Source organism: Anser cygnoides, chromosome 14 (assembly GCF_040182565.1).
Source record: "Anser cygnoides isolate HZ-2024a breed goose chromosome 14, Taihu_goose_T2T_genome, whole genome shotgun sequence".
In the NCBI taxonomy this organism is placed as follows: Eukaryota; Metazoa; Chordata; class Aves; order Anseriformes; family Anatidae; genus Anser; species Anser cygnoides.
The window spans coordinates 9,059,440-9,070,715 of record NC_089886.1 but is presented as its reverse complement, the minus strand read 5'-3'; the positions used below and the strand labels follow the sequence as shown (position 1 = coordinate 9,070,715).

At 53.0% G+C, this 11,276-nt stretch overlaps 1 protein-coding gene across 1 annotated transcript; it reads right to left on the bottom strand.

The window, feature by feature from the left end:
* Positions 1–2,539: 2,539 nt before the first annotated feature.
* LOC106032873 (pancreatic secretory trypsin inhibitor-like) lies at positions 2,540–7,948 on the bottom strand. Its single transcript, XM_013176078.3, has 4 exons — positions 7,450–7,948; positions 5,964–6,004; positions 5,248–5,360; positions 2,540–2,808 (listed from the first exon to the last, which is right to left on the bottom strand). The coding sequence occupies exons 1-4, from the start codon at positions 7,613–7,615 to the stop codon at positions 2,727–2,729; spliced, it is 402 nt and encodes a 133-aa protein (XP_013031532.1). The 5' UTR covers positions 7,616–7,948; the 3' UTR covers positions 2,540–2,726.
* Between the last annotated feature and the right edge of the window lie 3,328 nt (positions 7,949–11,276).

Sequence of the window (11,276 nt, the reverse complement as noted above, 5' to 3'; positions counted from 1 at the left end):
AGGTGGCACGCAGCACTGCCAGCACACGCCAAGCCCTTCACCTGCAGCAGGGGGGGGGTCCCAAAGGGTCTCAACAAAGAGGAGGCTCCTCTCACCAGCTCTCTAAACTGGGTTCAGTTCAGCTCTCCAAAAGGAAAAGTCACCTGGACCTGAACATGCCCTGTAGAAAGTGGTCCTGGCAGCTGCAGCAGGGCCGAGGAAGGCTCTGCTTATTTTCAGCCTAGAAAAACAAACCTGATGATGAAAAGCTGATTAATATAGAAGCTTTCATATTGGAGAAAGGCTGGGAAGGCTGCAGTGGACAAAGGCGGTGCCAGTTGCCTCTTCGCAACAGGAATATTTTGAAACTACCAAAATACCAGAGTTTCTTCTCAGCTGAAGTCTTGCACGTCATTAAAATTCCTTGGTCCATTTCTAATCCTGACCTCAAAGTTTATTACGACGTTATAAAGTTAAATGCCATCAGTAATGGGAATAAATATTCCCTCTTGGACAGGGGTATCGTTGAAGGTGACATGGAGAGGGCTTCCTCCAGCTGAATTTCACCAGAATTTTTGCTGGCAGAAAAGCCTCAGTTTTAAAGAGACCTGTTTTTTTTTTTTTTTTTTTTTTTTTGGCCCTGGGCCGTCTGTCCCTGGCTGTCTGGTTTTTGTCACTCTGTGACACCTTCTGAAGGCTTGGCAGCTCCCAGGAGTGCTGGACTGCTTTGAAAACACTAAGCAGAATGCGACCCCACTTTGAAGAGCTCCTGCATCAACAGCAAACCCTGGCAAAGGTTTGTTTCAACCCAGACTGGAAAGCAGGCAGGAACCAGACCCTCCTGCCTGATGTGCCCTGCTGTGTGGTAGCTGCTGGGTGGCCCTTGACCCGCTGTTGCTTTCCGTTATCTCAAGCCTGACGTGGATTCTGCTGCGCAGAAGTGGCTGACATTTAACAGAAATCGTATTTCAGAACAGTGCCTGGGGAGATGCAGCCCTGCTTGGCCATCTAGCCACCACGACCCCTGGTTTGCAAGCTCAGGCGGCACCTCACTTCATCAAGAGCTGCTCTTGGCTAATACCGGGTGATGTTTCCCAGAAAAGCCATGGGCAGGAAATATATTTTGCTTGGTGTAAGCTGGCCTTTGTGTAACCTCTCCAGTGGAGTCTGGGTGGAAGGAACCAGCCCGGACACGACTGGAGCTGGGTTGGGTTTAGCTGCACTACGAAGTCCAAGCACGGCGAGTGACCACGGGCAGGCTCAGCTCCCCTCTGGCCAGCCCCAGCTGCAGGGACCCCTCCAGGTAAAAACCCTGCTCCGTTTCTCACAGTGCAGCAGAACTGGAAATATCCCAGCGGCAGGAGGCACACTTCCAGGACACCCTTTGTGCCAAGACGTCGAGGCAGTTTGCACTCCTAAGCCCATTTGGGGCTGCCACCTTCGGTGCATTAATTTTACGTGGGGGCACAGCGAGTCATTTTTCATCTCTCCCTTGACCACGGCAGCTCTGGGAAGAGGAGCCCGCATTGCCCCCCCCCTGCTGCCCCTCCCCAGCTGCAGCCGGTTTCATTTCTTATTTCGAGCGAGCACCGGAGCTTCCACTCGGCTCGACCATACAATTTTTTTTGTGCATCAGCCGCTTCTTCAAGGAACACAAAGAGAACTCGAGCAGATGTTCCTAACCGAAGCGGACTCCAGGGTCCGCCACGAACAAACGGTCCGATTTCCTCAAAAACCAGTTCGAGGGACTGACGCCGAGATGCTTCAACCCCCAGCCCACGCCTCGCTTCTGGCACCTCGTCGGGGTGCGGTTGTGTTTGTTTTTTTTTTGTGTGTGTGTGGGGGGGAGGCTCGGTGCCGGGTGAAGGCTGGGGAGGCAGGGAGGCCGGGCCTCCACCCCGGCAGCCTCCCCACCGGGCCTCCCTCCGCGCACCGGGGGCTCGCCTCGCGCCCCGCCACCCCCGGGGCTGCCCCGGCCTCCACCCGCGGCCCCGGCCTCGGCTGCTTGGCGGAGCAACAGCGGCCTCCAGTGCCCGAACCTCCTCCCGCGGGTGCGAGGCTCGGCGAGGCCGCCGGAGGGAAAACAAAAAAAAGCCCACCCCCGCCCACCCCCCTATTTTTTTTTTTGTTTTATAGAAAAAAATGCAGCTTTTTTGGGGGGTTTTCCGGGGCGTTGCGTGGTTGTGACCTGCAGGGCAAGGCTCCAGCCGGTGGTCCTGTGCGGAGGAGGCAGGGGGGAGCTCGGCGTGGAGGTGACCTCTGGGACCCTCGCTCCTGGCAAAGGTCTTGGAGCACAGGATTTACTGCTTTGTTTTCAGCAAACGTCAGTGAAATTAATGAGAATGCTAAAATCTCCTCCGCTGGAAGTTTAGGAAGGGAAAACGGAAGTTTGGATGCGATAGGGAGCCTTGCTGCGCCACGGCCCAACGCTCCTTGGGAATGTCCTGGCCTTTTCCCTGGGGCTCCAGCGGTAATTTTTGCTTTTTGAGGATGTTACAGAAAAAAAAAAAAAAAAAAAAGAACATCCCCCCCCCCAAAAAAAAAAAGAACAACAAAAAAAAGCCCAACAAAACCCAAACCAACGACAACAAAACCGTTTTACAGGAAGGTATTTTAAATGTCAGGGGAAGGGGTGTGCTGTGTGTGTGAGAAATCCCAGGGCAAGCCATTGCAGTTCTTCCAGTTTATTAGGAATTTGTAGAGGTGAGGGACGTCTTTGTGACATCTTTTCCAGCATGGTTGCGCTTTTAGTTTTGAGCGGGGTTGGAGCGTGGGGACGGGTTTTGGCACTTTCCCCTGTACTTTATGCGCACATTAGTGTGTCTTTGCCTGGAAGAAAGGTTAAAAATGCCTTCAGGTGCCTGATACACAGCAGAGTCTGGCTCAGGGGATGAAGAAAGGAAGGAAAATACTGCCTAAGTCATCATTTAAGCATTGCACACTGTTGTAGGAAAGCTCACATGTTTTTGACAGGGAGTTCAGGGTTACCATGGACATAGGTTAATTAATTCCAATAAGCTCAAGAGCTGGCACTTCCTACCACCTCCTGGCAGAATAATTCACCTTTTTGCTGTAAGGACAGATGTTAGGCACCTCTGATGCCTGCCTGGCTGCGGATGATAAAGGTTACGACTTTGTGGGGGGGGGGGGTTTGCAGACAAATGCCTGTCATTGTGTCTTGCTTGGGCTTAGGCCTGCTCCCAGCTTCCCTTGCTGACTGCTTCTGCATCAAAGGTGAGGAAAATATTAAAAAGGAATCTGCAAAAAATTGCTGTTATTATTTTTGCCCAGTAGCGGACCTTATTACTCTGTTTTTTTTCTGTTTTCGTGCAGAATCATTATGTTGTCCTATTGGGAGAGATCCACCCGTTTCTGAGGTGCATAGCGAAATGCTGTTAAAGTGATTTTCAAGCTTTTTGCAATTTGGAAAGAAACGCTGCAGCCAGTGGACTGACCACAGGCGACGGGTGAGGCACTGGTGCACAGAGGCCTGCCAGCTGCTCTCGCTGTAGATATCCCCGGGCTCCTTGCAGCCCTCCAGCTGCTGTCAGGCCGGTTGCATGCACCGAATGGCTGTTGGTCCTAACCCCACAGCTTCTTTGCTTGGGATCTTCACAGGGCAGCTGCAGAGCCTGGTGCCTAGAGCCAGAGGGGCAGCTCATTTCCAGCGGCAGCTGCTGGGAGCTTGCACAAAGAGGAGTTTGAAGGAGAGGGGACTGTTAATTTTTAAAGCAGGAGCACCAGCACCAGCTGCTCCCCTGTCCCTTCCCTCTGTGGATACACCGCTAGCTCAGCTGTTCTCATTTTCTCACCCCACACTTTCCCTCCCTTGATCCCCGAGGTCTCCATCCCCTTCGAAGCCAGGCTCAGCACCGGGAGGATGCAGTGTCCTCAACGCCGCTTTGCTCCCTGTGTGCCGGGCTTCGAAGCCTTCCTTGCTCTCGTTCCCCCGCTCCTGGTTCCCGGCCAAAGCCCTAACGATGTTGTGTCTGACGAACCTCCCACCCCCATCTGCTGCACAGCGCAGCCGGCAGCTGGTGCTGGGCTGCTGGCTTCCAGCACGGTCATTACCGCCGCGCCAGGTCATTAACTGTGGCGCCTTCGTTCAGGGGATCCTGCTCAGCACCTCTCTGCCCGATTGCTGCTTCTTTGGCTCTTCAGTGTAAAAGAGCATGGAAGGAGCAGGGTATGGGGCTGGAGCTCGGGTTAGTGACGGAAAGAGGGGCTAGCCAGACCAACAAGTCTCATCCAGGCTCTTTTCTTCGGTGGTCTGGACTCTGCTCCTTGTTACTGTAGAGCTAGCTGGGAGGAAATGCTCCTAAAAGCAGAATTTGGCTCCACAGCTCCACTCATCCAGGGACAGAAAAGCTGGAATTTGAGCTCCTGTTAAAGGCATGTCTGCGGGTGGCAAATGAGTGTGTGATCATGGCCCCAAAACCCTGCCTCCAGCAGGGAAAGTCAAGGGTGAAGCTCCCTTAGCCCCAGAGACTGGGGCACCGGGTCACAGACAAGACTCAGTCTTCCCAACAGGGATTTTCCAACACCTAGTAGCATCGAGTTGGAGGTAGTTCCTTCACTCGTCTGACATGGAGCACTTACAATGTATAAATACACTCCGAATTACATGGGGCCCGAGCCAGATGAAACAAAGTAAGTCCTGCCAGACACTTCACTTGCTATTGGACCTGGTCTTCTGCTGTCAGTGCAATCTAGCACCAGCACAGATTAAATAAAGGCTTCTTAAAAATAACCAGAGCAAATTGTAACCTTTCATATGCGGAGAAGACAGAAAGCAGAGCTCAGCTGTAAACTGCTGGTGTGAAAAAACAGAGTTTTTCCTCAGCCACCACATGTCTGAGCTCAGCCGAAAAAGTATTTTCCTGCCTGCACGCTAGATCTGGGCAGACTTCGGGGGTTTTGCCATTTGTCTGAGCTCCTGGACACCCGCCAGCGCCGCCGAAGCCATCGCTGCTGCAGGTGTGGGGAGATTTTGGCCGTTTGGTCCCCGTGTGTGGGCAGATGGGGCTGCAGCGCGTGTGCTGTGAGGATCACCCCACGGCCCTCAAACGCAGCCAGAGCCCGCATGATCAGAGCAGCGGGAGCAGCATCTCCGCAGGAGGCCAGATGTGTGCCAGATGTGCTGGGCTGACTGCCCACGCCCCAGCCAGCTGCGTGCTAGCAGCTTGCTTTCTAGGAAATCCCAGGCACATGTGGTACCCTCATCTGTGGGGTTCTTGGACTTTGCAGGGGGTCCGTCCCGATACTCACAGGTTCTGACTGCACAGCAAGCACTCGTTGCTGTATAGGACATCATCCGTGCCACAGATGGGGTCAAACATTTTTGTACAACCTTTCCTTAAGTCGTAGTTGCCACAATCTGCCTGGAGACGGAAAAAGATAATGCTGAAATTATTAAACATGCTTTCAGCTTACCAAAAGAGCTTTGCATTCACAGGGTTGTGCATGATTTGTGTATCTTGGTTTCCCATTCCAGCTTGCTCAGCACTCTGCTGTGAACTCTCAGAAACACTGGGACCATGTCACCATTCCTTGGCCAGCTGAACTTCACCTGGCACTCCCAAGGGAATGACAATACTGAGCAAGTAATGCTCCATGGGCAGTGTTTGACCAGGTTCCCCCCAGTTTTTATTACCCTTGGCCACAGGGATGCCTGCCGTCACATTACAAGCTGTAGAGAAACGGGAGCTGTGATCTTCTTGGAAGGTAACAGCAACGTTCAGCTCTTCATTAAGTTTTCCTCCACGGAGTGTGGGGGAAGTGCAGTGGGAAACCAACACCATCACTGGGATTTTACTGTGGCACAGCAGGTAGAAGGAGTTTCCCAGGCACCAGCATGTGCTGCCAACCCAGCAGCTCACATTACTTCATTGCATTTAGCAAGTGTGGCTCCCCGGTACACGGGGCAGTGCTCTCTCCCCTCAGCTGGGTGTACCCTCGTGCTACACAGAAATGGGAGCCTTCACCTCTGTTCCTTGGTCAGCAGCGCCGTCTGGCTCAGCATCTCCTAGAGAAAATGTGGAGAGAGAGAGAAGACACCTCAGCACCCTTCTTCAGGCAGGCTGGCATCTTTCACAAAAGATGTTTCAGCCTGAGGAGCGTTCATCTTCACTTTGTGCTTTCAAAGGCCCACCAAATAAATACCTCCCATCATCTCCTGTTTTGCTGCTGGGTCCCTGCTGCATCTGCCTCTTTCCCCTGGCAGAAAGAGCACGATGGTGCAACTCCCTGTCAAGGCCAGATGCATGTCTAACAACTTTCCGTGGTGTTTGTTCCAGCTGCCAGGGAGCAAAGGTGGCTGTTGTTATCTCTTATAACTTGTTCGTGGGTAGCTGAGAAACCCCTGCTGGTGCTGGCATGCTCCTGGAGTAAATCCAGGGGGATTTTTCTGGTGCCAGTGGTACCACAAGGCAGCAGAACAAAAGTTGCTGAAGTACTCTACCAGAAGGAGAAGTAAGTAGACCCTGAGGTCTCACACCAAAGCTGGTGGGAGCGAGCTGTGACTGTGGTGGGCTTCTCCATGGAAATACTGGCCCTGGGCTGGGATGACATGGGTGGAACATGTTGGGGGGGGTGTTTTCAGCCTGATCTTTTCTGGCAAAAAGCAATACAGAGAAGGTTGCCTGTAGATCCAGCAGTCACTTACTTAGAGGATTTAGGCGACATCTACATTACCAGCCAGTGCGGCCCAATAGCACTGGGGCTGCAGTGAGACCGTTTGCTGCTGAGGACCTGATGTCTGCGCTGTTTGGTGTTTCAGGGGTTTTACTTTGGACTAGCACCTAGTCCCAGGAGCTGAGTCTCACTATGTGCTTAGCTCATCTAAAAGGAAGCCATATTTTATGCTCAGACCGCTCTGCAATGGCAACTGCAGCACAGTAAATAGGATGACGGGGGACTTGCTTCAGAAGCATTGGGAATGAACCCTCTAATGCAGAAATCCCTGGTGAGCGGGACCTGAAGAGCAGCAACAGCTCGTGTTCTCATCCCTCTGCACCATATGGGATTTTGAAAACACAGTTGGCTTAAATGTTGACTTTGGGAACGAGATCTGCATTTTCCCTTCTATAGATCTGTTTCCTGTCGTCTTGGCTTTGCTTTTTTTAAAACCAGAACAGCACCTATTCCCTCTAAAAGAACGGCACTTTCCTAGAAACCACCAGCTCCCAGACACATTCCGGTCCTGAAGGAAAAGTGTCAGCCCAGCAGGTCTGTTCGTTTTGGGAGCCAGGCACCCTTTTAGAGCCTTTCCATCAGTCTTGCTCGCAGACCGCCGGTTCGGTGCCCGTTGGCCATTGCAGCAAGCCCCGGGGAGCGCTCCCATTCCCTGCCCAGGGCTGGAGCAAGGTCCCAGCAGCAGCTGGCCTGTTCCCAGCCCTGCCTCCCCGTGTGGCAGATGTGGGGGTTTTAGCAAGGAGAGGAAACGGCTCCGAAGCAAAACGTTGTACTCACCTTGGTAGAAGCAGAGTGCCAGGAAGAGGAGCAGGAAAACACCGATTGCCTTCATGGTCAAGGTGATACTTGACTGGAGACAGCAAAGGGGAAACAGGACACGTCTCCAGCTCCCTGAGATCCCACCTCCAGCAGCCCATGCCTGGACCTTTATAACTTTCCCCATCTCTGGCACCACCCTCCGTGGCCAGCTCCACCCCGGAGTCTTGCGGCGACGTTTGACACACAGGGACAAGGCCAGGCGGCAAATGGCGCACCGGTGCGCACAGGGCTGAAAGCCTCAGCACTCGCCATGGAGGTCCCCATCCTTATCGCTGGTGGGGCTGGTGGCAGACAGCCTCGGGTCCGCACTGCAAAACGGGGAAAAAGTGATTTTGGACAAGAGGCAGGATGTAGAAACGGGCAGGTTGGCAAGGGGAATGCATCAGTGAGCTCGATCCCATCAGCAGGAGTAGAGCAGATTTGATTAATGACCCTGCCACTGCCACTCGTGGGGCTCTGGGGTGCCACAGTTCCCCTTCCCACCCGGACAGATGGAGGCAGCAGCAGGAACCGCTGCCGGAGGGCAGAGAGCCTGGATGTGCCTTGGGCTCACTGTGGCTGCACGCTGAGTGCTGTTATTTCGCCTGCACGTCTCCCCGATGGCAGGCAGGCAGCCGAAATGAGCTCGTTGGGTCAGATGCTGCCCATCTCCCTGCCTGCATGTTGGAGTAAGCCCTGGGGATTTCCTACATTTACTCCGCCAATAGTGCACTGTGGAGAGCGGATCAGTCCCCTGGGTATTAGAAGGATTAATTAATGTTTCTAAAGCACTTTGATATCTCAGCCATAAATCACTGGAGAAGTGCAAAGCAAATTATTACTAATGGGGGCTTATGACTCAAAGACAGATTTTTAATTAGCTGAACAGAAAAAGTCAATGCCAAGAGCAATTCAAGGAGCTGTTTGTGAGACAGAAATCTCAGCTCACGTTGGCAGCTGCTCCACTGTCCAGGGGAGACCCCGTCCAAACGTGGCTCTGGAGGATGCTTTCCCCTGCCAGAAATGTCCCTTGGGAGGCTGTTTATGTGGGGTTGGAGACTTTCCCTGCTTTCACCTGGGCTTCCCACTGCTCTCCCTGGGGCAACCAGCAACACGAGGCTCTTAACAGCCTCTCTCATTTCATTAACTCAGAGCGTAAAGCTGGCTTTAGGTATGACCTCCTGAGCCAGCTGTGAGCAGCTGGGCTGGGTGCTTGTGGTCTCTGTGAGCAAGCAGGAGCCCTTTAGTGTGCCCAGGACAAAGATCCCCATGGCAGCATCACCCTCTGAGGAGCAAGGGAGGGAGGAATCGGTCACTTTTAACAACAGAAGGAGGTTCATCTTGGTCCAGCACTGACCCCATCGCTCCTCCAACACACCTGGCAGGTGAATAAAGCAGATGGTGCCACGAGGTGCTTTGGTCTCGCTTCCCAAAGCTGGAAGAGGACTTAGCCAAGGCGTTTATGGTTATATGCCAGGCCAACTGGGGATAAGATTTTTCTTTTCAATCTGTAACACATGTAAATAGAGCAGTGCTGAAAAGAGTTTCTCTGATTACCCTTGTTTGGGATGTGCCCACTCATGGTAAAACATATTTGCACATTTTCTAGTTTAGAGAGCCTCACTCTAGCCAGGAAATGTGATAGTTTTGATTGTCCAGAAACAGAAACGTCTTACCTCAGATTCCTTGGAAACATCCAGGCACATCTCCAAACTTGAGTTTGGTGGGTAAATCCTCAGTGTTTACGAAAGCTGCTCCGCAGATGGGAACTGTTGGCTCCTGGGACTTTTCAAGTGTGTATAATGCTGTGGTTTTCGTCTTTCCTTCCTCTGCAAGTCAGGGGCACCGAAGCAGAGACCATCTGCTGACCTCCCCCTGCCTCCTGGACACTTCTCTCCTCATCCGCCTCTTTTAGGCTCCTGTTTGGTTTGCAGTGACTTAATTTCACGTCTGTGCCACCTCCAAGAGCTGTACGAGATCAAGCACTTTAACACCGAAACAGGTTGAAGGAACTCCAGATTACACAACACAACCAACTGAACTTTATTATTCCCCAGCAAATTGAGCCAAACCAACCAATTTAGGGGCAGTTGCCTCTGCCAAAAGAACAGCACGGGCTGCTAGCACTGCTGCAGCCAAACAGCAGCACGTGAGGGCTTTAATGCGGGTTCTCTGTTAGCAGTTGCCCTCCCTTCCCAAACGCCTCTCCTGGCACCTGTGTGTCGGTGAGATGCCTTCGAGATGTGGGATTTCACATTTTGTGGGATTTCACCTCTCTCCTGATTGACATATTCTACATCCCTCAGGAAACAGAAACGCTCGGGGCTTTATTTTTTTTTTTTTTTGAGTGGAGAGGAATGAAAAAGAGCTGTGAACCGCCACTGCGCTGGGTGCTCCTGGGAGAGGGAGCAGGGAGATGTCTTCAGCAGTGTGGGCTTTCTCGTGATGTGCCACCTTGTCAGAGCAGCCTGTTCCTCCCAACACAGCAGCCGGAGGAGCAGAGAAACATGAGTCAGGCGGCTCCCCCCGCCTGCTGTGCGACTCGCCGAGCTCGGCGCCCGTCGTGGGGAGATGGCGAGGACCTGCAGGCTCCGAAGCTAATGCAGAACCCCGTTCATGGTGCGGCGTGAAATGCCCGGCCGTGACAGGCTGGAGAAGCACTTGTTGCACCAGGGCTGGAATGTGCTTGCTTTTTTTTTTTTTTTTTTTTTTTAAGGTTTGATATACTGAGAAAAACCACCAGCGCCCCGGGGAAATTGCAACAGAGTCACCAGTCAAAAGCATTCAGAGATCACAAACCAGGCCCAGATGATCATGAATCACAGCTTAGAAGCCACAAATGGTTCTTAAGCCCCTTCAGAATAATGGCATTCGCCAACAGGCTCCTTTGAGGTGGTTCACATCTTCCAGCCCTCTTCTGAAGCCAAGCGGCACTGGGCTGAAGGAGCAGAGCTGCTCTGCAGTGCCAGGGCCTGGGTGCTGGGTGCTAAACGGGCGATACGGCACACTTGTACTGGTGGTGCTGGGGCTGTCTGGGGGCTCATCTGCTGGGGACAGTGGCCAAGGAGCGGCCCCGCAGTCCCATCCCAACCCCTGCCACCAAGCAGTGGCTGCACAGCCCAGACCCCGCACCATGGCCCTGTGCTGGTGGCATCCCAGGGCTTTGGTTGCTTAGGGGAGGTCGTGGTGGCCTTCCTTCAGAGGCATGGAGGCAAAACGTCCTTTGGGGACCTGCGGAAGGATCCTCAGTCCTCGCTGTGTTAACAGGGCAGGCAGGAGGCTTGCTGCTGCCCTGCAATGGCAGCGCTTGGGGTGGGAGAAGTGGAGGTTGGAGAAAGGCAAATGGGAAGCCCAGGAGTGTTACAAGAGATGCTTCCCAAGATTATCAAAGCTCTCTTGGGTCCAAATTCCTAAAGCTGTGCTATCTGCTTGCTTTGCCAGGCCCAGAGCTTGCAGGTTTACCCAGGGCCTTGCCTATGGTATCTGAGATGGCTTTGAAAGTAGTCTGTGCAGACAGGGCAGATGAACAGGCCTCGTGGAGTGGCAAGCCCACGTAGGGGAGGAGGAAATCTGTGTGTGTCCTTGGTGCCCGTGGGGAGGCCTGGAGGTCACCTGGAGGAAGGGCAATGATGCAGCTGGATCCACTTGGGCGCTGGAGGCAAAGCAAATCATTTTGCATCAGGAAGGTGAGGGCTGGCCGCTGTGCAGGGATCAGCTGTTCTTGTATCCAGGAGCTGCAGCTGAAACACAGATTTCCCACAGAAATAAACACAAGCAAACACATAATTTGGCCACTGTTTAATCCA